The sequence below is a fragment of the Ipomoea triloba genome, chromosome 3 (assembly GCF_003576645.1).
Source record: "Ipomoea triloba cultivar NCNSP0323 chromosome 3, ASM357664v1".
Classification (NCBI taxonomy): Eukaryota; Viridiplantae; Streptophyta; class Magnoliopsida; order Solanales; family Convolvulaceae; genus Ipomoea; species Ipomoea triloba.
In genome coordinates, this window is record NC_044918.1 from 15,046,186 (window position 1) to 15,070,998 (window position 24,813).

The 24,813-nt window shown below is 38.0% G+C and overlaps 6 protein-coding genes across 8 annotated transcripts in view; 4 read left to right on the plus strand and 2 right to left on the minus strand.

Moving 5' to 3' along the window:
* The window catches only part of LOC116011787 (exocyst complex component SEC6-like), a 13,040-nt gene extending 6,580 nt beyond the window's left edge, over window positions 1–6,460 (minus strand). For both annotated transcript variants that reach the window (XM_031251200.1, XM_031251199.1), the window contains exons 1-17: window positions 6,142–6,460; window positions 6,007–6,045; window positions 5,834–5,922; window positions 5,643–5,733; window positions 5,209–5,298; window positions 5,028–5,107; window positions 3,681–3,773; window positions 3,400–3,426; window positions 2,994–3,104; window positions 2,588–2,765; window positions 2,436–2,491; window positions 2,095–2,203; window positions 1,858–1,998; window positions 1,564–1,743; window positions 551–634; window positions 353–439; window positions 48–92 (exon numbers count right to left, since the gene is read on the minus strand). In XM_031251200.1, the coding sequence (XP_031107060.1) occupies window positions 48–92; window positions 353–439; window positions 551–634; window positions 1,564–1,743; window positions 1,858–1,998; window positions 2,095–2,203; window positions 2,436–2,491; window positions 2,588–2,765; window positions 2,994–3,104; window positions 3,400–3,426; window positions 3,681–3,773; window positions 5,028–5,107; window positions 5,209–5,298; window positions 5,643–5,733; window positions 5,834–5,922; window positions 6,007–6,045; window positions 6,142–6,270 (1,629 nt within the window). In that variant the 5' untranslated portion in view covers window positions 6,271–6,460. The remainder of the gene's footprint in view (window positions 1–47; window positions 93–352; window positions 440–550; window positions 635–1,563; window positions 1,744–1,857; window positions 1,999–2,094; window positions 2,204–2,435; window positions 2,492–2,587; window positions 2,766–2,993; window positions 3,105–3,399; window positions 3,427–3,680; window positions 3,774–5,027; window positions 5,108–5,208; window positions 5,299–5,642; window positions 5,734–5,833; window positions 5,923–6,006; window positions 6,046–6,141) is intronic.
* Window positions 6,461–7,267: 807 nt separating this feature from the next.
* On the plus strand, window positions 7,268–8,096 carry LOC116012028 (17.3 kDa class I heat shock protein-like). The gene has a single exon (XM_031251489.1). The coding sequence runs from the start codon at window positions 7,394–7,396 to the stop codon at window positions 7,880–7,882; it is 489 nt and encodes a 162-aa protein (XP_031107349.1). The 5' UTR covers window positions 7,268–7,393; the 3' UTR covers window positions 7,883–8,096.
* A 2,964-nt stretch (window positions 8,097–11,060) lies between these two features.
* On the minus strand, window positions 11,061–11,787 carry LOC116012082 (18.2 kDa class I heat shock protein-like). Its single transcript, XM_031251549.1, has one exon. The coding sequence runs from the start codon at window positions 11,719–11,721 to the stop codon at window positions 11,251–11,253; it is 471 nt and encodes a 156-aa protein (XP_031107409.1). The 5' UTR covers window positions 11,722–11,787; the 3' UTR covers window positions 11,061–11,250.
* Window positions 11,788–14,915: 3,128 nt separating this feature from the next.
* On the plus strand, window positions 14,916–17,393 carry LOC116011898 (7-deoxyloganetic acid glucosyltransferase-like). Its single transcript, XM_031251325.1, has 2 exons — window positions 14,916–15,577; window positions 16,345–17,393. Exons 1-2 carry the CDS (start codon window positions 15,067–15,069, stop codon window positions 17,277–17,279), a joined length of 1,446 nt encoding a protein of 481 aa, XP_031107185.1. The 5' UTR covers window positions 14,916–15,066; the 3' UTR covers window positions 17,280–17,393.
* A 266-nt stretch (window positions 17,394–17,659) lies between these two features.
* On the plus strand, window positions 17,660–19,978 carry LOC116013649 (7-deoxyloganetic acid glucosyltransferase-like). Of its 2 annotated transcripts, none has more exons than XM_031253524.1 (2): window positions 17,660–18,318; window positions 18,831–19,978. In XM_031253524.1, exons 1-2 carry the CDS (start codon window positions 17,733–17,735, stop codon window positions 19,766–19,768), a joined length of 1,524 nt encoding a protein of 507 aa, XP_031109384.1. In that variant the 5' UTR covers window positions 17,660–17,732; the 3' UTR covers window positions 19,769–19,978. The 2 variants fall into 2 exon arrangements, with proteins under 2 accessions (XP_031109384.1, XP_031109383.1); XM_031253523.1 differs by having other exon boundaries at window positions 17,661–18,318; window positions 18,807–19,978.
* A 624-nt stretch (window positions 19,979–20,602) lies between these two features.
* LOC116013651 (7-deoxyloganetic acid glucosyltransferase-like) lies at window positions 20,603–23,894 on the plus strand. Its single transcript, XM_031253525.1, has 2 exons — window positions 20,603–21,250; window positions 22,159–23,894. The coding sequence occupies exons 1-2, from the start codon at window positions 20,746–20,748 to the stop codon at window positions 23,112–23,114; spliced, it is 1,461 nt and encodes a 486-aa protein (XP_031109385.1). The 5' UTR covers window positions 20,603–20,745; the 3' UTR covers window positions 23,115–23,894.
* The last annotated feature ends 919 nt before the right edge of the window (window positions 23,895–24,813 follow it).

The following is a 24,813-nucleotide window of genomic DNA, read 5'->3' on the forward strand; positions in this document are numbered from 1 at the left end:
GGGGGGGGGGGGGGGGGGGGGGTGGCGGGCTGATGAACTTTGTATACCTTCGCAACCTCCAGAAAGCCTTTGCATGTATCCTCAAAACTAACCTGCAAAAACAATGATGGTAAAGACAAAGGAAAAGATGTGTATACTACTCTTGCTAGTACCACAAGAACTCGCCTCCAGGATACAAAAATACTTTTTTATGTAAAGGCAGAACGTGGGAGGCAATAAAAACTAAAAAAAAGCAAATATATATCGCAATCATGCAAGAGGAGAAAACTCTTGATGCTGCTGCACTTTCTACAAAGAAATCCAGCTCAACTTCCTACATGTAAATGAAAGAGAGCGAGAGAACTTTAATCACCTGGTCAGCATAATTCTCTGGAAGAGCTTCAATGGTGCTAGAACTCAGCTCCATGGCAAGATCATAACAGCGAAGATTATTGTTTATCTGTTACAATACTGTATTAGCAAAATCTGTATTGGAGCATGTAATAGTTTTGGAAGATATTTAGATATCCATTAAACTCTGACTATACACCCATGCGTATATATTACAAACCATTGCACATAAAGGTTCCAGACCAATTTCAGCGGCTGGTTCTTGTAATCCCTTTTTTTCAGCTCCTTGAAAATCACTCATGACCTGAAAAATAGGGCAGTAGTATATGCTGAAAATAGTTCATTACATAAAACTGATTGAGAAAATACAAAGATATACATGTTGAAGCTAGAATCATAGAAACATGAAACCCACAATTCTTTGAAGTTGAAGTTTAACGTATCAACAAGGAAATGGGCATCAGCAAGCTATTCAACGGAAAGTTGAATTAATTGTTCACATCTTTTATAGGGACAGAATGTAATGCCATCTAGATTATTCTCTTTACAAATGAAAAAATAATAATTTAAAAAGTAATATTAAGTCATCTAAAATATCCAACTGTTCAATCAAAAGACAAGAAGAAAGAAAGAATTTCAGTGAATGGTAAATGGTGGATGTAGACATTGGATCACCCCAAGATGAGGTGGACTGAAAATGGCAAGGTATTCACAGAAAGCACATATTCCATAAGAAAATCACCTCGAAAAACTGAGTTTCACGAGGTAAATAGTATTGAGATTTTATGCCCTTGGAAGAGCTTCTCTGATTGAAGTAGACAATCACCATCATCATTTATTCAAAAGCTTATTACTATCACACTACCATATTCGATTGTGCAGTTAGTGACAACAGAAAATGAATTTGAGTACTCAATTAAAATCCTTCTGTCCCTGAAATTCAACTCCAAGCCTTTCTCACTACTACTGCAAGAACATGGACTATATATATGAGCAAAAGAAGGGACAACTACTATGGAAATTATACTTACTGCCAATCTGCCATAATGTCTGGAGTAATTTCAGAGCACAAAATCCTTAGCACATGTAAAATGGCATATGTACTCAACACAAAGAGCACAGGATCCTTAGCACATGTAAAATTGCATATGCACTTTCCCTCTTCTTTGTTGACTTGAGTATTAATAGCAAGTAGAACTCACTGAAATTAGATTTTTTGCGACTTGAACTTGCCTGATTTAGTGCCAAAGCAACTCTGTATAGCATGACATCAGTGCTATTGTCTCGCACTATTTGCACTTGCTCTCCAAGGATCCTAAACAGGTCAACAGCAGCAGGTGTATATAGTTTTCCATCATCGGTGCTTTTTGGTGGCTGTACTTTATCTGCCTCTAGAATGTTCGTGTACCATTTCTATGTAAAAACAATGTGATTGATAAGCAATGCAACCAAAGGATACAGGCATATAATATGTTAAACACTAAAGGCAGTACCTGCCAAACTAAATAAACCAAAAACGTTTATTACCCTAGTTGTTGCTTGCATTCTCTCAACATATGCAGTCATGAGGGGATCCATTGAACCACTTTCAGAACAAACTTGAGCCAAACCATCATCAACTCCAAGTGCAATTAAACTCTCCTGGTACTCAACCACCCAACCAGTGACCTAATTTAATGAATCAAGAAATACATAAACCACATTATGTAATCAAAATCTCTATATTTGTCATATTATTTGGAATCAAATCCTTGTATTTCATACCTTTAAAATCTCTATATTTGTCATATTATTTGCTTGGTCACTAAGTTTTCTCAGCCACTGAACAAACCTCTCAGTATAAAGGTTAACCATGAGCTGAAAAATTTCATATCTGAAACATGATAAGTACATAAATAAATAAATAAAACCATTCATATATTGAATGTTTCTTCCCATTGTATGGGAGGTCAACAGATGAGAAGTGACACTGATGGCAAATTAAGATCATGAAAAAATCTAATCATTTTAGATAGAATTGAGAGGAAAACAAAAAGAAAAGAAAAATGATTGGCTAGCATATCAGGTTTGCTTGGAATAACAGAACAGTAGCATAGATGACAAACCTTGGAGGAAAGCAAGGAGCCACATAATCATATATACCTCCAAGCTCTTCCCCCATCTGGAATTTACAAAAGCCTAACCTTACTATATGTACTCAAAAGTTCATTAAAACTAAGGCAAACAAGGCATTCAAAAGTTAAAGTTTATGTTTTACTGATTTTGCTTCATCTATAGCTGTTTTAAGGTCTTCCTCATTGAGCAGCTGGTCAAAACGTTCTTCAACAGACATTCTTATACTATCATAACATTTATCTTTGTAGCCTTTTCCTTGAACCTTCAACTTTTGCTGCATAAGATTCCTAGAAGAAGCAGCTGGTGCCTTACTAAATTTTCTGCAGGCCAAAGAAAAATTAGAATTCAGACTCGTTCGTGCATGAAATAAACTTCAGAAGCATCAAATACAAATGAAATTAACGCAAGTAAAGTAAGTAATTGATGCAATAAATGAAGCAAACCTACAATTAGCAAGTTAAAAGCACCAAGACCTGGGGTAACAGCTGTGTTGTGATAAGATATCAAGAAATGGATAACATTAAATCAATCAGGCATATTGCACATACTTGGCATTTTTTCGAGGATTTGTTATTGCTGCTGCCATTGCCTCATCTCCCTCAGCCTCGGCTGCTTCTTCAGCAACTTGCAAGTCTAGGATTTCTTGCATCTCAACAACCCTGGAAAAGAAAGTGGAGTTAAGTACAAGCAGAATAAAGCCTAAATTGTTAACAGTACAAACCAGATTGCAAGTATACATGAATGCCAAATGGTATTCATATTATTGAAGTGTTCATGAATGTGAAGATTGCGAGTTGCATTGAATATAGCATACAGCTGCCATCCCAATCGTGTTAAATACTACCATCTATTTTGTTTTAGTACCTGAATCTTTGAAATACAACTATCTTGTCTAGATGATAAAAAGGTTTTGATAGATTAGCTGTTAACATGTTGTACTGAAGACAACCATACCTTATAGCTCGAACAAGTGTTTGTGGGCTGCAACAGAAACAAATGTCAAAAACTTCTCAATGGATGTCAATCAGAATATAAGAGGAACTTACTGCACTATAGGCAATCACATTAACAGTGGAAAACAATTACTTGTGTGCTTGAAAATTAAAAATTATGGAAGATAACTTCATTCTTCTGTACAACATTAAGAAACCAAATGGCCTCTTACTGCTTGTTAGTAGCCTATTTGTTCAAAAGATTCTGATGCTTTAATTGCAAATAAAGATGATTCAGTATACCTCTCTTTAGCAAGTTTCAAGAAGTTGGCAATATGAGCCCATAATGTTTTCTCAAATGTTTCCCATGTGCGATCTACATCTTCAAAATATTCCCTGACCATGTTACGCATTCAGGTTTAGAAACTAGAAAGTACAAGTTCTGCAAACAATCATGAGGAAATCTAAATTTGGACTAATGAATGTGTTATAATCTAAGATTAGGCCAAGGTCACTCAACTGGGCTATAATGCACATGGATCAAACCAATCCACACTAAAAAACTGAATCCAATCAATTAGGTAGTCTAACCCATGGCCTTTTTTTTTTTTTTGAATACTACTAACTCTATTAGAATGCAGTATCTGTTTATAACTACTTTCTCAACCTATTGAAAGCACGGAAAGAGGAAGATCGGAATGAGCATAGAAGTAGCATCCTATTCCTACTATTGAATGAGAATAACAAGAAGGAAGGATTGATGAAGGATAGTAAAGCCTATAACTTTAATGGACCCACCACCTCCCGTATAAAGGGAAGGGTTTGATGCCACTGGACCACAAGGTCCTTGGCAACCCATGGCCTTATAAACCCATACATTCTCTTTTATATTTTCAATGTGATACTCTCAACAGAATGAAAGATAACACAGATTCAAGATTGATTTTTCTGAAGAATGCAAGCATATCTAATGAAACAAAGAAATCAAAAAGAAAACAAGAAGACAGCTACCAGAAGGTTATATCATATGAAGACAATAAAACATGCCGGTTTTTATTTTCAGTACTCATTTTAATTGTTAACAGAGTACACAAATTTAACAATTTAATTAGCATGCATATAAAGATAAGATCAGTACAGAAGACCCACAAAAGACCAAATGGTCTCACTTTGCAATTCATGATCATCTTAATAAACTAAAACCAGCCTTTTTTAGTCTTTGGAAAGGTGAACCAAAATCCCTTATTATCACCCAGAACAAAGACTATAATTCCATACTGTCTTTCATCTGGTTAGTGATGGTTGGCTTGTGTTTTGAACTAACCCACTCTGGATTTGGTTTATAGATAGAACTAAGATTTGAAAGATCTTACACAATCCTTGTTTACTCAAAATAGAAATGATGTATATTATGATGCAAAACATAACAAGGCTGGTCCACTTTCAGCTAAAAATTAAGCAGGGAAAGCCATATTAGGCTAATTCCCCATCATGCATATCACTCTTGAATTGCTCAAAACAGGTTCCACTTTTGGTCAAAACTTAACCCGATAAAAAAGAAACTCCTACTTATCACACTAGAGTGTTAACAAGGGAGGAAATTCTACTCAATATCACAAGATTGCCAAACTCCGAAGGAAAGAAACTGACCTTAGTCTGCCAACCTCTTCCTTATGAGAAGCAGCAGCAGCTAATGCAAACCTTCGCTTTCCATCAAGAGCTGTTAACCTCTATTAAATTCAAGTCATTGCAGAAAGAAAGAATTAGTATCAAACTTTGGGAGAAGTGATACCAACAGTGACAAGAAGCATAATTTATATGGAATGATTACCTCATATGTGTGGATGAGTTCTTTATCATCACTTAGGGAATTCCGCGCTGCAGCAGCCTCAACAGAAATTGACATCATTCCCTCTATATCCTACAACAGATAAATACCAAACCCCATAAATTACACAGATCACTTGTCAGCCCCAACCAAATATCAGTAGAAAAGAATCACTAGTCACAGCCACTCGCTTGAAATTTAAAGTATGCCAAACATACAAACTAAAAGTTGCAGACTAAATGTACCAAATTCATAATTAAGGATAGCTGGGATAAACCAATGAGTCTGCTTGCCCCACACGATAATTTAGTTCCATGATGAACTTCTGGTAAACATCCCTTATTTTAATTCGAATTAACTGCCTAAACCAGCTTTCTACATTAATACTCCTTAACTTATTGAACAGCTCATGAGCAATAAAAAAGAGAAGCATCCACCTTCAAAGTAGTGTTCAGGTTATTCCTTGCATTACTAAGAAGCTTTATCTGATCATGATTTTCAATTAGCGTTTGGCATTCTGTGCATAGCCTGAAAATGGGGGGAAAACCTTGAGATTGAAATGTTGCAAGATATTGAGGAAAAAAAGATAACAATGACACTTGAAATCATGGAAAATGAATATTTATACTTTTCAATATAAATGAAGTTCTCTCGGAGCTGATTTATGGTCTTCTGAGAAGAAGCAAGCGACTCCAGACCAGCTTGTGCTTGTTCAACCTAGAAACCAGAATTTTGTGCAGGAAAAACGAAAGAAGCATTAATCTATGAAAATTAAATTTTCAAATGGAACCGCGCACACACCTGTTCAGCAACCATTGTACTAAGCTGCGCATCATTGGCCTGAGAAAATACAGTATCGCTATTTTACACGCTATAAATTTGTTAATCATTTGCAGGCAATAAAATTGCACGAAAAAACGTTTGTTGTTGCATAACCTGTTGGCGAGCTATGTAGTCGGCTTTGATCGAAGAGATCGACTGCAAAACCTCCTGCGCCGGCAGAAGCTTTGCAACCTCCCGCACGGCCGCCTCCTTGGCCTCGATGCCGAGATCTTCCACCATCATCGTGTATAATCACTGTTGTAACTATCAATTCTCTACGTAGAATGCTAGTGAAAAGGATGATTTTCGGAAACGTTATGGAATTCAATGAGCAAGTTCTTGCAGGTTGATGCAAAGGAGAGAAAATGTGACAGTTAGACAGTTAGTAGATTTTGGGCGTTTCAATGGGAGTGTTCTTCTAACAATGTAACAACCCATAAGAATGGTCCTAACAATATAAGTTGGATAAAAATGCAGACATAAATGTAATTTTTTGTTGGGTGTGGAAGAAAATTTAGCTAAGAGTGTGTATTAAGAAAATTCTCTTACGACATTTTGTGTGTCTTATAATTCTAACTTGCAAATGGTCTTGCATTATAACTTTTTGTCCGTCATGTAATTTTATTCAACAAAAGACCATAAGAAAGTAAATTAATATAAATTGTCAATAGTTGATCTGTTCAAACCAAGAAGACCAATAAATTATTCTCACTAAAAGTTAACTTATAACATTGTGGCAAGCTAAGAGTGGACTTAAATGTAATTTTTTTAAACAATTCCAATCACATTATAAATACAATATTAAGCATTATTGAACAAATACTTGATTATTTTCTTAGGAAATTACAATTTTTTTTTCATAATTCCCTCTTTCTATCCAAATGCACAGTGAGACACCCATATACTCTCGGCCCATAGAGGGACTAAGCAATCATTATTGTATACACCATAATGTACACAACCAAATACAGAGTAATATACATTCAGTACATAAATAATGTACTTTTAGTATATTAAAAATGTATATTATATTCAGAGAAAGTACATTATTTAAATACTAAAATATATTATTTTATATAATATATATTCAGTATATAAATAATATACTTTTAACATATTAAATGTATATTGTATTATATTCATACAACTTTTGATAGTCTACCTAATAATTTGCTGGGCTAAACTAGGGGAACAAATTCATATATTTTTTTGTGGCATAAGAACGTTCTGGAAAGAGAAATCTCTAGAGTAACCTCGAACTTTATCCGGAATGGCTTTTTAAAGTCGACAATTCTACCCGGAATAATCCGAAAACCATAAGCTTAATCTCGCAGATTGTTAATTCTACACTTTACTATATCCAATCATGTCGATCATTCCAAGTTTCTTCGGCCGCCGATCCAACGTTTTCGACCCGTTTTCCCTCGACGTCTGGGACCCCTTCGACGGGTTTCCTATCGGCAACTTCCGGCCACTCTCCGAGCAGTTCCGCTCCACCGAGACGTCGTCGTTCGCGCAGGCGAGCATCGACTGGAAGGAGACTCCGAGCGCGCACGTGTTCAAGGCGGACGTGCCGGGGCTCCGGAAGGAGGAGGTGAAGGTGGAGGTGGAGGACGACCGGATCCTCCAGATCAGCGGCGAGCGGAGGCGGGAGATGGAGGAGAAGGGGGACACGTGGCACCGCGTGGAGCGGAGCTCCGGGAAGTTCGTCAGGAGGTTCCGGCTGCCGGAGAATGCTAAGGTGGATCAAGTGAAGGCTAGCATGGACGACGGCGTTTTGACCGTAACAGTTCCAAAGGAGGAGGAGGAGAAGAAGCAGCAGCGTGATGTGAAATCCATCGACATTTCCGGCTAATTTCCGACGTTTGACTGCCTTTGCACAATGTTTCAGTGTTAATAAGGTTTTAAAAAGAAAACGATGACGGTTTGGTTTTCTGGTTGAGTGGTTGTGTCGTTTCTACTGTACTGGGAAGAGTTTCTTCAGCGGTGGTGTTTGAAGTTCAATCGGACTTCTTGTAAATGTTTGTCTTTAATGTTGGCAATATAATATAATCAGCGTTCTCCGAAAAGCATCATCCTTTTCATAATCCTTCATGAGTTCATTTACTTCATTATATTTCTGCCTTCTTCAGTCTGAGGAATCATAAATATGTGGTTACTGGTTTTTTTCTTGAGAATCGAACCAATATAGAACCATATAAAAGAGTATTTTTTTTTTTTTGAAAACTAAATAAGAGCATTATAAAAGAGTATTGAAACAGTGACTGAGAGTCACTTTGGTACTATAGATATAACTTTATAAAATTAATATTACATCCAAACCCAGAACATGTGCATACTTTGCTGTATACTCCTTATAATTTATTAATTATGTGTGTGATTGAATTAATCAACTCGGGTGCTTAAAATTAATTAAGACCAAATAATTAAAGGATACACGTATAAAGATATTGTAATTGTAATGTTTGAGAAGGACCAAGTGTCTTTGTATTTATCGTTTATGTAATGAGAGTTTATGTGATGAGAGTACAAAATATGTAATGATATGATGAGATGTCTAATGCGAATAAAAAAATTTGTTTTATATTTCTCTTAAATACTGCATATTAAATAAATCGGTGAGTTTTATGTTGTGGACCCAGGTCCAAAATATGTAATGATAAGATGAGATGTCTAATGCGAATAAAAAAATTTGTTGTTTTATATTTCTCTTAAATACTACATATTAAATAAATCAGTGAGTTTTATGTTGTGGACCTAGGTCCACCTTGCAAAGTAGACTTGGGTCCAAAACTACGTCACTTTTGTCTTTTTTTTTTTTTTTTTTAAATTAGTAAACATATTGCTGAATATAGAGTTGTCAAAAAATGTGTGAATGTAGAGGTTTCAAAATGTGAATGTAGAGTATAGAAATCGTGAATGTAGAGTAATGCATGTGTGAATCTGTAATAGAGTTAAGAAGTTCTAGCAACTTGTAGCCCTGTAATGTGTGAATGTGGAGTTCTCAAGTTGTGAATGTGAAGTATATGACCTGTGAATATAGAGTTTGGAATGTGTGAATGTGGAGTTTACAAATTGTGAATGTAGAGTATAGAAATCGTGAATGTAGAGTAATGCATGTGTGAATCTGTAATAGAGTTAAGAAGTTCTAGCAACTTGTAGCCCTGTAATGTGTGAATGTGGAGTTCTCAAGTTGTGAATGTGAAGTATATGACCTGTGAATATAGAGTTTGGAATGTGTGAATGTGGAGTTTACAAATTGTGAATGTAGAGTATAGAAATCGTGAATGTAGAGTAATGCATGTGTGAATCTGTAATAGAGTTAAGAAGTTCTAGCAACTTGTAGCCCTGTAATGTGTGAATGTGGAGTTCTCAAGTTGTGAATGTGAAGTATATGACCTGTGAATATAGAGTTTGGAATGTGTGAATGTGGAGTTTACAAATTGTGAATGTAGAGTATAGAAATCGTGAATGTAGAGTAATGCATGTGTGAATCTGTAATAGAGTTAAGAAGTTCTAGCAACTTGTAGCCCTGTAATGTGTGAATGTGGAGTTCTCAAGTTGTGAATGTGAAGTATATGACCTGTGAATATAGAGTTTGGAATGTGTGAATGTGGAGTTTACAAATTGTGAATGTAGAGTATAGAAATCGTGAATGTAGAGTAATGCATGTGTGAATCTGTAATAGAGTTAAGAAGTTCTAGCAACTTGTAGCCCTGTAATGTGTGAATGTGGAGTTCTCAAGTTGTGAATGTGAAGTATATGACCTGTGAATATAGAGTTTGGAATGTGTGAATGTGGAGTTTACAAATTGTGAATGTAGAGTATAGAAATCGTGAATGTAGAGTAATGCATGTGTGAATCTGTAATAGAGTTAAGAAGTTCTAGCAACTTGTAGCCCTGTAATGTGTGAATGTGGAGTTCTCAAGTTGTGAATGTGAAGTATATGACCTGTGAATATAGAGTTTGGAATGTGTGAATGTGGAGTTTACAAATTGTGAATGTAGAGTATAGTGTATGTGAATGTAAACTGCAAGGTGGACCTGGATCCACGGCATAACAACCCGAGTTAAGGTAAGTGGTTATGCTCTCGCTTGACCAAACCCAGGTAAGTGGTTATGCTCTCGCTTGACCAAACCCTCTACCGCCTCGGCTAAGCCTATGAACCTCGCCAACCCGACCTCTTTAGGCTCGAGGGCTCTAGTCGAATTGTTGGAGTTGGCCTTGTGGTTAACTTTGGGTGCTCAAAGCTGACCAATCTCAGGTCGACTTGGCTTGCTCTCTCAGGAGCCAAGCTCAACTTCATTGTCGGCTCCCAATGCCTCAAAGTAGACAATGAGGTCCCAAGCAATCCATCCGGTGTTTGTAGTTTACTTCCAAGGCCCCAAAGTTAACTACGATGTCCCAAGCAATCCGATTTGAGCCCAAGAGGTTGGGTCTCTCGAAGCTAAAAGAAATCCGATCTGAGCCCAAGAGATTGGGTCTCTTCGGAGCTAAACTCGACTTTGTAGTTGCCTTTCAAGACTTAGGAGACTTTGTATCTAAGGCTCCAAAGTTGACCACTCAATTCCAAGCAATCCGACCTTAACTTCACAATCAGCTCCCAAGGCTCCAAAGTCGACCATGAATTCCCAAACGGGACACTGGGCACCAACAAGATCATGACTACTCGTCCTAAGCCGGAGGGCTTGCACGGAGTGATTACATGGTAAGCCAAATATAAAACAAGCTCTTTTGTTCTTATTAAAGAAATTCTTATATCAAGATACCAAGAGAGCAAAAAAATTTAATTCTATAAAAATAAGGGATTATAATTATGTTAAATTACAAACGAAAAAAATTTACTTACTTTCAAAATTATGTGAAAATTATGTAAAAATAAAAAAAATTATAATTCCCTCAAATCAAACGCACTATTAAAGTGGGGAGTCCAAAATCTTATTCATTAATTAATTTTCTTTTGTTGATTTCAGAAAAATAATAATGATAACGAAATGAAAGGATTAAAAAAAAAAAAGAAGAAGTAAAAGAACTTATCTGAAATAGGGCGCTTATTAAAGAAAAAACTCACGCTCTATATTACATTGATAGAAACGTACAAGAAATCACCATAGCTTAAACGCTAGCTGTTGCAGTAAACCAGACACACATCATTTATTCAGCATCATCATCATAACATAGTACGGACACAAACCAAAGGATACGAACATACGATGATGAGGTTTAACCAGAGATCTGAATGGCTTTCGTCTCCGGCTTCTTAACTTCCTCTTTAGGAACAGTAACCGTGAGCACACCGTTCTCCATCGCCGCCTTAATCTGATCGACCTTAGCGTTCTCCGGCAGCCGGAACCGCCGCAAAAACGAGCCGCTGCTCCTCTCGACGCGGTGCCACGTGTCAGTCTTCTCCTCCTGTTCCTTGCTCCTCTGCCCGCTGATCTGCAGCACATTCCCTTCTTCAACCTCCACCTTCACCTCCTCCTTCTTCAGCCCCGGCACGTCCGCCTTGAACACGTGCGCCTCCGGCGTCTCCTTCCAGTCGATCCGCGCGGCGGCGAACGCGGAGGTCTCGCGCGACGCGCCGCCGCCGGAAACGGCGTTGGAGAAGCCCGGGAATGGGTCCCATATGTCCATTGAGAATGGATCGAAGACGTTGCTCCTTCGGCCCTCGAAGAAACTTGGAATCAGAGACATTTTTTTTGGGTTTTCTGTGCGAGAATTCTGTTTGCAATGTGCGAATAGAAGAGATGTTTTTCTGATGATTGAAGAGTGCGGTGGGGGGAGATTTGTATTTATAGGACTCGGAAGAGAAGATAGGTGAATAGTCTAGTATGTTCAAGGGAGTTCTAGAGATGTTTAACCAACGGAATGTTGTGGTGTCTCATGCCACATCATCTGCTAGGTCATTCTCTTGATTCTCTTCACTCTTCTACAAAGTTCTAGCTCATCCTAATAACTGTAATAACTAATAAGTTAGACACTTTTCAAAAAATTAAATTGACAAATGGAAATTAGGCTTTGCCCTTTTTCTATTACAAGCCCATATGTAAATATGTTGATGGAAAAGCCCAAGCTTGGGCTACCCACTGCGGTTCACCCATTATACGGTGGACCACGATCACAAAGCGCAGTCGTTCATTAAGTATACAAAACGGCTGCCGTAAGTCTTAACGAAATTCCGTAAAAAATAATACGTTTCATCTCAAAAGATACTGCTTCACATCTATTTTTATATTATCAAATGAAACTGTAGTTATATCGAAATGAAATTGTAGTTATGTTGAAAGTAACTGCAGTGTATATAAAATGAACTGAATAACAGTTTTACATATTTGAGTGTATATTGTCGAATGAACTGTAGTTATATCGAAATGATATCGTAGTTGCGTTAAAAGGAAATTGCAGTGTGTTATAAAAGAAATTGTAGTTATTTTGAAAGGAAACTGAATAACAGTTTCACATATTTGAGTGTATCATGTCGAATGAAACTGTAATTATATCGAAAATGAATTGTAATTGTGTTGAAATGAATCTACAGTTTATATAAAATGCGGTTGGCGTGGACCTTTAGCCCATTATGGAATAGAAAGGCATTACATATTTACATCTTTGACAATGCCACAATGGTTATGGAAATTCAGCCACATTTATGGCATGTTTGGTTCGCGAGATAGGCTATGAATGAAATATTGACTACTTTCTCTACCAACAGTCACATCCACTGAGGTTCAAACTCACTCCCCTCTGTGTTGAAAGTGTAAACAGGATGTCACTTGACCACAAATTCTTACTTTTGTTTAACCTAAAAAATGTGTTTAAAACTAGAATAAACAAAACTCAACTAAATTCAGAGTCTACATTCCATAGTAGATCATGATTTAAACATAACATTCAGATTTTATATATGTAGTTGACACATTTTATATCTACAGTTGACAGTTTTTATTTACATATATAGAAATTGTTAATTATATATATAATAAATTCACAAAGCAATATGAACTTTGATCCATAATATAACAATCGCTAATCATGCTATATAGGGTCACGCTTCACTCAAAATATTCTCTCTCTCGGATAGCAACGGAAGACTTTATCTTAAATCAAGTTATGTTGACTAATTGTGTGGATCGATTTTGTCTGTAATGCTCCATCTCTCTTGTCGCATTATGGTTGGGTTTCGTGCCCTAAGGTCAAGCACATGATTGAATAAGTGCGCACTTGCCGTATGATATTATGATTCCACGACTTTACCTTAAAATAATATATCAAAATAACCTTAAAAAAATTTATATTCTCACTGTTGGCTCGTTTCATGTACCGAATTTATCATAAGATCATTTCCTTTTCCTTTCCTTTGACAATAACCAAATCAGAAAGCCAGCAATTACAGATATACTTTTATAGCTAACAGCTTAGTTTACTTTACTATAAACATCAGACAACCAGACTTCTTACTATAAGAGTAAGAACAGAACCTGAGTTTCACAGTTCAATCAAATAACAACCAAGAAAACAGCCAAGCAGATAGTAAACTCAGACTTTGAAGCTTCACCGTCTTCCCTAATACCAACACTAACCATTTCAGCCAAGAGACATCTCTTCCATAAATTTTTTCTAAAAATTATCATCTTTTTCATATTAAGGTAAAAAAAAAATTGAACAATTTTTTTTTTAACAATATTCACTTTCATAACCTAATAGCTTGTGGCACTTAGTAAACGAATAATTAATATAATTATAAAGTCAAAAAATTGATTATTATATATGTGTACACATCAGGATAGTGAATATAGTATACAAAAAAATTGAAAATATATAAAACCCAGCATATATATTAACTCAATTCTGAAAAAGTTGGTTACTTTCTTTTCTTAGGTTGCTATACTGTACTGTGATTCTATCCATTTTCTTGGTAGAATTTTCTGCTTTTATACTCAATATAATAACTGAAATTTGAGATTTTTCTTCATGGATTGTTAAAATTACTGTATGAAGTTCCAACACAAAATCTTGTATGCTGTATAAGATCTGATCATGCCATGGCTAATTGGCTATGGGCTCTGGAAATTGCAGCTACAACTAATACAAATTAAAGTGATGAAATAAAGAAATAAAGAGCAGTGGATTTAGAACATTGGCTTTGACGAGGAAAAGTGTGAATTTGAAAGGAAAATTAAAAGATAATTATAGTTAATTGAATAGCAAGTACAGGACTTCATGATTTACAAGTGCAACAAACACACAGAACCAATTTACAAGTATCTCAAACTCATTAACAACTACAGCCACTTCCTATCAGTAAACTTGACACTAATCTTCATGGTCACATGATCCACAAAGTCATCTAAGCCAAATTCAATGTACACATGTAAAATAAATAAATAAAAATAAAAATGTATTAGTTCTTACTGGCTTTTCTGGATAACTGCCGCCGTTCGTCTCGAGCCCACACAAGATTCACACTAATAGTCAAACAATATTTAAAAATTTGGGACCACAAGCAAAAAGGATGAAAGGGACTTGAGAAGGACCACAAGATTTGTAGAAAAAAAAAAAGGTTTGAAAGTGGTGGGTGAAGAGAATCGGAAGATTGGAGATTTGGATGAGGAAGTGGGGTTTGAAGTGGGGGAGAGAGGAGAGTGATTCGAGTAATTTAAAAGGAATTATGATAGGTGTACAAGTTCACACCTACACGAATTATGGTTGGAGTATTAAAAGTATTGTTTGTGGTCATTTATGCGAGCCGGTCATTTAAAAGGAATTATGATTGGAGTATTAAAAGTATTGTTTGACTAATTAAATACGGTAGGTGTACAGGTTCACACCTACTGTATTTAATGGCACTGTTTTTAAAACAAGAAATAGAAAAAGCCTAATCGGCAGGCTTTTTGCACAGGAGAACAGGCCTTTTCCAAAGTCTCTTTTTCGGATTTTGTAAGCTTCTCAGTTGGGTCACTATTTGGAAAACCACTATCCATTGTCTCTTAGACGCGAAAAATCACCCTCACTAAAATCCATCGCCGATCACCGGAAAAAATGGAGACTCAACCTCACGTCCTCATTTTTCCATTGCCACTTCAAGGCCCCGTGAACTGCATGCTAAACCTGGCCGAGATCTTGTGCATTCACGACGATATCCACGTCACCTTCCTCAACACCGACCACGTCCACCGCCGCCTGCTAAGCTACACCGACGCCGACGAGCGTTTCCGCCGCTACCCAAACTTCCGGTTCCAGACGCTGCCGGACGGCATGCCGGAGGACAGCCCGAGAACCGGGGAACAAATAGTGGAGTTGATACAGAGTATAGAGAAAGTAACGTGCCCGCTTTTCCGGGAGATGGTCACCGCCGGCGGCTCGGCGAGTGCGAGGTCGGAGAAGCCGCCGGTGAGTTGCCTCATAGTTGACGGGATTTTTCCGTTCGCCGTCGATATTGCAAAGGACATCGGAGTTCCTCTGTTTTATTTTGATACTATTAGTCCTTGTGCCGTTTGGATTTACTTGCTTGTTCCCAAGCTCATTGAAGCTGGAGAACTTCCATTTCAAGGTTAGTGTACTGCATCTCATATTCTCATCTCATCATCTTCCATTAAACTTTAATTTCTTACTCTAGTAATATAATCTTTCTGCATCTCTATGTTCAACTTAATTAATCCAAAATTGAATTCTGATCCACAAGGACTCAAGAATCGACAATACAAGTTTTGCCTAGTTCACATGCTAGGTAGAAAGTGAATTTCAATTTTGGCGGCTCATAAAAGTGTGGGCCAAATAGGCCCACGGGCTGGCCAGTCAATAATATATATTCAGTTTCTCGTGCAGACACGACTTTTCATACAATTGTGCAATTACTTATTATTAAGTATGCATAATTGTATCATAAAGTCTTCAAAATTATTAGGTATGATACATTTTGTGCATTTTAATTTGATGCATTTATATATACCTAATGCTGCAATCCGCATTACAACATAGAAAGCCTTGTCTGCATTAGAACTAATATGCGTGTGTATTCTTTAGTGTTCAGTTTTCACTAAATTTAAGTCCTAATTACATGATTTAAAAAAAAAAAAAGTCTTAATTACATGTTGAATGGCGTAACAATGCAATTAGAATATTAGAGTAGTATATTATAATATTACTATAGGTTATATTACTATAGATTAAAGAATATAACTTAAATATGATACACCCTTAAACATTGCCTAAGAAGTTAATTAGATTCTCAAATTTTTTGAAAGTTGCAATTAGATACATAAACATGTTGGATACACTGACATTGTGTTTGTGTTGTTTTTATGTACATAATTGAAGGAGATGATTTGGATGCACCAGTGCCATGTGTACCAGGTATGGAAAACATTCTAAGACGAAGAGACTTACCAAACTTCTGTCAGTCCAAAACAATTTTAGAAGACCCCATAATCCAAATGGTGCTCAACGAGGCTCAATATCTACCCAAAGCACAAGGGCTAATCTTCAACACATTCCAAGATATCGATGGCCCAATACTACAACAATTCCGATCAATAAGTCCCAACGTGTACGCCGTCGGGCCGCTCCACGCTCACCGGAAAGCCCGAATAGATTCAGAACTGCCCAAAACTTCAAATAGTATTTGGAAGGAGGATTGGAGTTGCATGGAATGGCTCGATAAACAGCCCCAAAAATCAGTTCTTTATGTCAGCATTGGAAGTTTAGCAGTCATCTCTGAGCATCAGTTCATGGAGTTATGGCATGGGCTGGTGAAGAGTGGGGTTCGGTTTTTATGGGTTCAAAGACCGGGCTCGATTATTAGGCCATCGAACTCAGAATCGCAGATTTCTAAGGCCTCAGTTGAGTTGTCTCGGGAGACTGAGGAAAGAGGGTGCATAGTGAGTTGGGCTCCACAAGAGAGGGTCCTGGCTCACCCTTCTGTAGCTGGGTTCTTAACACATAGTGGATGGAATTCGACTTTAGAAAGTATAGTGGAAGGAGTGCCGATGATCTGTTGGCCGTATTTCGTCGACCAACAAGTCAATAGTAGGTATGTTGGGGAGGTTTGGAAGATAGGGTTGGACATGAAAGACTTGTGTAGTCAGGATGTTGTTGAAAGAATGGTTAGGGAAGTGATGGAGGGCAAGAAAGATGAGTTCATAGAGAGGTCGGAAAAACTGGCAAATTTGGCTAAGCAAAGTGTTATGGAAGGTGGTGATTCATACCAAGATATGGAACGTTTAATCAACGACATTAGGCATATGAGAATTTGAATATCACATGTTTAAACTTTAATTTGAGTATCAATTAAAAACTCTTTTCATCTTTTCATATAAATGAACAATAGTCCGCTCTGTATTTAAGTAATATGATTGTTTTTATATTTTTCTTTGGTGTTTTTTAATCTTCGCTTACTTTGCCATGCTTATATGTAAAAAATTTGTGTATTTAAAACATCATGTTTTCTAGTTGGCTGATGTGGCCGGTCAGTCAAAGAGTAGTGTGACATTATATCCAAGCACCTGTGAAAAGATATATAACTAATGTTGGCATAGATAGTTCAGTTCATCATATGATTGGAATTTCAAAATAAAAAAAATTAGAATAGGAATTAAATCTCATGTGTGCAAAGGCCCAGCCTGGTCTTTCTATTTAGGTCGAAATAACTTCAGTCAAGCATATTTAACTGAATCAGACACATGGGATGAATGAATAGAGTATAAACTATGAATTATGAAGGAATAAATAATGAATCTGAGGGGAAACATATGTCCAAAACCCCAGAAAAGAAAAGCAAGATAGCAACAATGGCGGAAGGAGAACTTCACCCACATGTTCTCATCTTCCCCTTACCCCTCCAAGGCCCAGTAAACGCCACCTTCAAATTAGCAGAGCTTCTCTCCCTCTCCGGCATCAGCGTCACCTTCCTACTCACCGACCACATCCACGGCCGCCTAAACCGTCACACCAATCTCCAATCGCGTCTCCGACAATATCCCGGCTTCCGAATCAAAACCATCTCCGATGGCCTTCCGGCGGATCACCCCCGCGAGGGCAACCGGTACATGGAGTTATTTGATTCTCTCAAGGCCAAAACTAGGCCTCTGTTCAAAGAAATGCTGTGTGCCTATGAGGATTCGCCGCCGGGACCTGTAACTTGCATCATATCTGACGGGATTTTGGATTTCACCGGCGATGTCGCCGATGAAGTTGGAGTTCCGATCTTCTTCATACGCACTTACAGTCCTACTTGTCTCTGGATCTTCTTCTGTCTCCCCAAACTCGTCCAATCCGGCGAGCTACCATTTCACGGTCAGTTGGTACTTTGTGTTAATGATTGAGATTACTTAGGTTTATTTATTGATCTTTTCTTTACAATTGCATAAAGCATTTCTATCCTTATTAGATCTAATTGGAGTCTTGATTACTAATGAGATTGATCTCTTCTTCTTTATCAATCGGATCAATTAATTGAAAATTATTAATCCCAATTCGAGTCTTTTGATTACTGCTAAAGATTTATTGCTACCCAGGATTCAATAGTCACTTTTTTCTAAGATCAAAATAGATTTCTTTTTCAATTAAAACATCTGTTTTAAATATGTTCATGTAGATTAGTTATAGTGTAACTTTCTGTTACTTCTTCTCTTCTATACACTATTTATAGCTTGTTGATTTATCATTAATAAATGCAGTTTTACTCAATAACCTTACACTTTGCTAGTTAGAGTGACAGTTTATTCAGTGCATACTCCCTCAAATAGTAGAGGGGAATTTCTATAATTAATTGAGTAATTCAGGAGACGATGATTTGGATGAAGCAGTAAAGGGCGTTCCAGGAATGGAAACGTTTCTTCGCCGGAGGGATTTGCCGGAGTTTTGCCGTTCCGGCGACATAACCGATCCAAAGTTCAAGCTTTATGCAGCAGAGGGCAAAGGGCTATTGAATTCTCGTTCCCGCGGTCTGATTCTCAACACGTTTGAAGAGTTAGACGGATCCATTCTCGCCGAAATCCGAAACGTCTGTCCGAATCTCTACACCGTCGGCCCGCTTCACGCCGCCCTGAGAACTAAACTAAAATCCTCCGAAACGACGCCGTTCCCCTCGTCTTCCTCGAACAGTTTATGGCCGGAGGACCGGAGCTGCCTCGCGTGGCTAGACAAACAACCGCGGAAATCGGTGATATACGTCAGCTTCGGGAGCATCGCCACGCTGACTAAACACCAGCTGATGGAGTTCTGGCACGGGTTAGTGAACAGTGAACAGAGATTCTTGTGGGTTTTCCGGCGAGAACCCCTCGCCGTAAAAGATTCTCCGACCGAGATCCCGGCAGACCTGGAAGAGAGCACAAAGGAGAGAGGATTCATCGTGGGGTGGGCTCCACAGGAGGAAGTCCTAGCCCACCCCGCTATGGGGGGATTCGTGACTCATTGCGGATGGAATTCGACGATAGAAAGTGTTTCAGAAGGTGTCCCAATGGTTTCTTGGCCATATTTTTTGGACCAACAAGTGAACAGCAGATTCGTAGAAGCGGTTTATAATGTCGGATTAGACATGAAGGATACGTGTGATAGGGTTATAATTGAGAAGATGGTTAGAGATTTAATGGTGGAGAAGAAAGATGAGTTGTTGCAGAGAGCTGAGGAAATGGCTGGCATGGCTAGGAGAAGCTTGGTTGAAGGCGGTTCTTCGTTCTGTAACTTTCAACGGTTAGTCAACGACATAAAAAAGTCTTCAAGTTCTAGGGTTCATTATCCTTAAAAACTCCGATTCAGGTATTAGATTCAGCTGCTCATTTCAAGTACCTCATACAACTCTTCCATCATAATCTTATGGATAACAATGTTATCAGACCGTCTGGGTCTAATCCGTAAGGTTGGTCAGATTTTGATTAATAGGTCATATATTTAATTTTGTTAATAAAAAAAATTGACCCGTTTCACGAATTGAGACAAACAAGTTTGTGCCTAATCTGGTTTGTGGAAGTAGCAATGTGTGTGATTTATCTTTGTGTTTAGGAGACTTGCCCGATTTCATAGTCAGTCAATTTGTAATCAATTACTTCGTAAAGTTGGACTAAAGTATAAATCTTTTTGAAATCTGATTGAAAAAATGACTCCAAAAAATTATTCAAATAATAAATAGAGAACCATATCTTGAAACCTACCCATCCTATGAGGACAAGGTTAAAACTCAGCAAAGGACAATCACATGGCTCCCTGTCCTCATCCATCAAAATCAATGTTTGTTAAGAGAACCCAACCAAGTTTACTAACATATTGGTTTGATAATTTTGAAGTTTTACAATTCATTTTTTGTGTGATGATAATTATTCCTCGATACGCGTGCATTAATAATGGTGGGAAGCAGACCCATTACGTGCCGTGAGACCGAAACATATTTTCTTTTCTCCCTATAAATACAACACTTACTGTTATATTTCAAATTTTACAACTTAAACCAACAAACAGATTAAATAAAAAAGACCTTAACGAACCAATGCTAGCACCCTATCTCGTAGTTAATACTGTCTGTATATACTACATCAATGGAAATTTTCTATAAATAGTTTTAGATAGTGTTCGTCGTCTTTTCATATGGGGCATGACAATAAATTCATTGTCTGAATATAAACAAAAGAAGGTGTCCCATTACATTTCCTTGTCGTTATAAACTTTCGTTTCAGTGACGAAAACAAAATATCTCCGATCCATCTCCGAAACACAACGAAATCTATAATGGCTACCACCGCCGCCGTTCAACCTCACGTTCTCGTCTTCCCGTTACCGGCACAGGGCCATGTAAACTCCATGCTCAAGCTATCAGAGCTTCTATGTATCTCCGACATCCACGTCACCTTCCTCGTCACCGGGCCCACCCACGGCAGCCTTCTTGCGCACTCCGACGTCGGGTCCCGGCGATTCGGCGAGAAATTCCTGCTGGAAAAGCTCCCGGACGGGATCTATCAGGATAATCTCCACACTCTTGATGGGTTCATGGAGAACCTCAACACCTTAGAGACCGTGGGGAGGCCGTTTCTTAAGGAATATCTTGGAGGAGGTCGCCGGAGATGGCCGCCGGTGACGTGCGTGATAACAGATGGGGCGTTGGTGAGCTTAGCGGTTGATGTGGCAGAGGAATTCAAGTTGCCCACCATTGTTTGCCAGACAATCAGCGTTGCTGCTTTTTGGTGTTTTGTCTGCACCCCAGATCTCATCCAATCCGGCGAGCTTCCGATCAAAGGTAATAAATTTGGAGCTTATTATCAATTTTTAGTCGAGATGAAATACATATACTCCGTATTTCAAACAAAATGACAACATTCTTTAGTCGGTGCTTTACACTTCAACCCAAAAGGATAGTGAAGGATTGTTCCTATTAAGTGGGAGGATAAGAGACTATTGTCACTGGACTGTTTTCCACTATGATTGTGTTAGACTTAATGAACGAATGGGTCAACTGGTTAGTTTGTTTTACTAATAACGGGGCGTGAATAGCCTTAAGGATGTTCTGTTAGGTTTAACTGAGTTAATCAGGCCGATCAAATTAAGTTTGAAGAGTCTGTCACTAGTTTAGGACTTATCCATATCTAACTGAGTTAATTAAGCCAACCAAATTAAGTTGGTCCATGGAACATGAGAGGTCTCAAGACGCCAAAGGAGCATTGTGTGCTGAACCGAATTCTATGCTCGTGACACTATATATGCTCACAAAAAGTTCACCAATTCGAGTGTAACTCATATTTGCGACTAGGGATGAATCATATATTTTAATTCATAATCTACCACTAAGGAATTAATTAATTACTGGTGCAAGCAAAGTACATATGTTGCTTACCCAGCCCCCATAGGCAATATACATTTGTTTCTTGTCTCTAGAAAGGTGAAACTATCACAACACAACAAAATAAAGGAACGGAAAATTATAATAACTCAACAATTTATTAAATGAAAAAATTAGTGTTTAATATCTACAAAAACCTCAAACCTTAACCATGACTCTAGCAAGGCATCAGTGATGTCATGACTCGATCATGTGTCTTACCTATAACCTATCATCTAATAATCAATTTATCTATATGTATAGGCAAAGGCATGTGTTTCTTGATCATCTTGTTTAAGGCTATGTGGAAATTATATATATATATACAGGAAACGAAATGGATTTGGCAACGAGGGTAAAGGGCATGGAACATTTTATCAGGCTGGGCGACCTGCCGAGCTTTTGCCAAGTCCAGAATTTGGAAACCCCAATTTTCAAAGCTTTGGTGAAAGAGAAACTGCAAACAGCTCGAGCAAGAGGAGTAATCTTCAACGCATTTGAAGAACTCGATGAACCCATACTCGCCCAGGTACGAACTATGTGTCCAAACACATACCCAATCGGACCGGTTCACGCGCATTTGAAGGCCAGACTGGGCACAAACCCGCCGTCTTCAAACAGTTTACGGGAAGAAGATAGAAGCTGCCTGAGCTGGCTGGAAAACCAGCCGGAAAAATCAGTGATTTACGTAAGTTTTGGGAGCTTAGCAGTGGTGACAAGAGAGCAATTACTCGAGATTTGCCACGGGTTAGTGAACAGCGGGCAGAGATTCTTGTGGGTTCTCCGGCCGGACCTTGTCGCCGGAGAAAATGGCGGAAATTGGGCTCCGGCGGAGCTTGAGGAGGGCGTAAAAGCTAGAGGGTACATTGTCAGATGGGCTCCGCAAGAGGCGGTGTTGGAACATCGTTCTGTCGGAGGATTTTTTACTCATTCTGGGTGGAATTCAACGCTGGAAAGTATAGTCGCCGGCGTGCCGATGATATGCCGGCCGTGCTTAGGCGATCAGAATACGAACAGCCGGATGGTGGAGGCGGTGTGGAAGATTGGATTGGATATGAAAGGTGGGTGGGATAGAGTCACGGTGGAGAATATGGTTAGAGATGTTATGGAGAAGAGAAAAGATGAGTTCTTGAAGAGATCAGAGGAGATTGCTAAATTGGCCGGAAAAGCTGTCGGAGAAGGTGGATCGTCGTGTTCTAATCTCCGACGTCTGGTTGACGATATCCGGTCAATGGCGGTTTCTCCGATGAAGACTGATCTTCTCCCGCAAATGGATGTGTGTTAGCATTGTTTTTTTATGAAGCGAAGAACTCATATTCACTAGAGGATGTGGACTCAATAAATTTATTTTTATGCATGTAATAGTGGATAAACCATGCATAAGAAATAAAAGTTTAAACTTTAATATAGATTTTTCTTTTGAGTATTATTGACTCTAATGGGTTATGGACTTGTATGCTCAAAAGGTTGAAGTTGGTAGGCGGCTCAACGAAGAAGATGAATGAAGGAGTCGGACAGAGTATAGTGAAGGGTAAACAACCAAGTCAGCCAAAAGGATAGTGATGGCTTGATTGAAGGAGTCAAAACAACCATATCAAGACTGTATAAGAGGCATTCTTATTTTCGTGTCCGAGTGAGAAGGTTAGCCAATCCGCCTGAAGAAGTTGAGCGACTATGTCAGTCAGACATATAGGGCAAGCAGTCTATTTAATATGACTAGTTTGATAGAAGAGTAGAGCGAATGAGTTAACCAGTCATGAAGAAGTTAAGAATGACCGGCCAAGTACAGGATGGAGTTGCCTAGAGAGGACAGTGAGAAGAGTAATCCAAGCACCCGGCATGAGGGGAGTAATGAGGGTATTCAATGCGAAGTTAATGACAATAACAAGTTCAACCATTGTGGAATACGGTTCGACGCGGTGAGGGGAAATCGGCATGAACATAACCCTAATGATTGAGGCATTTAGAGCATTTATAGCATTTGATGATAGACTAGCCGTTTACTCTTTCTGAACATGTATAAAAGGCCTGAACACTTTGAATATACACGAAAGTTGAGAGTGAAGAGTAATTTTCAAGTAACTATTTTACTTTTTCGGGTAATATTGACTTACTAATTGACTACTTCATTTGTCACAAAACAAACACTCCTATTTGATAGAGTTATAGATATGCATTGAACTATAAGCAACTTGGCTAGTAAGAGAAGCTCTCAAATGGATGAAAACTCAAGGTTGGGATCACGTTCAACTGGAAAGTGATTGCCTGAAGGTCATACAGAGCGTTCAAAATCAAACTTCAATTTCTTATTTTGACCTTATTTTGAATGATATTAGGAACATAGCTAGAGAGTTTTGTAATCTCAGCTTTTTGTTTGTTAAACGATCCGCGAATAGGGTTGTCCACTTGTTAGCCCGGGAAGCCTTGCCTGATCGTATGGACTGTTTCTCAGTCCCCTATCCTTTCCTTGTTCACGAACTGGAGCTAGACTCCCTTTAATCTAAGTTTTCTGTTTTTCCTCAAAAAAAAAAAAAAAAAAAGTAACTTGGCTAGTGAAAAGCCTTCTATATATTAAATGATAATTATTTATCCCCCTTCCTAATTGTAGTTCACTGCTTACCCAAAATTAGAAAAGATCCCAAACTCATCTCTACCACATGTTCTCCGATGAGATTTATGCATAATACATATTTGAACAAATTAATAAAATATTAAATATTCTCTATTTCTAAGATAATTATTGTTTAAAAAAACTGAACGTTTTAACCTTTGAAATTCAAAAAAAAATAAAAAAAATAAAAATATATAGAAATGGAGAGTGCATTGGGTTTTTGGCCAACAGTCTACTAGCAACAGCACTGGAAACACCAAAAAATCACTATAACCAAAAATGTCTCCCACTCCACTTAGAAAATCCACCAAAATTAATATTTTGTTTCTTTTTGTCCACAAAAAATGAACTCTCTCGTCTTAAGAATAAACTA

Coding starts and splice junctions, on each gene's coding strand:
- LOC116012028 (XM_031251489.1), top strand. CDS start 7,394: ATGTCGATCATTCCAAGTTTCTTCGGCCGCCGATCCAACGTTTTCGAC.
- LOC116012082 (XM_031251549.1), bottom strand. CDS start 11,721: ATGTCTCTGATTCCAAGTTTCTTCGAGGGCCGAAGGAGCAACGTCTTC.
- LOC116011898 (XM_031251325.1), top strand. CDS start 15,067: ATGGAGACTCAACCTCACGTCCTCATTTTTCCATTGCCACTTCAAGGC. Junction 15,578..16,344: donor TGGAGAACTTCCATTTCAAG/GTTAGTGTACTG, acceptor ACATAATTGAAG/GAGATGATTTGGATGCACCA.
- LOC116013649 (XM_031253523.1), top strand. CDS start 17,733: ATGAATTATGAAGGAATAAATAATGAATCTGAGGGGAAACATATGTCC. Junction 18,319..18,806: donor CGGCGAGCTACCATTTCACG/GTCAGTTGGTAC, acceptor TGAGTAATTCAG/GAGACGATGATTTGGATGAA.
- LOC116013651 (XM_031253525.1), top strand. CDS start 20,746: ATGGCTACCACCGCCGCCGTTCAACCTCACGTTCTCGTCTTCCCGTTA. Junction 21,251..22,158: donor CGGCGAGCTTCCGATCAAAG/GTAATAAATTTG, acceptor ATATATATACAG/GAAACGAAATGGATTTGGCA.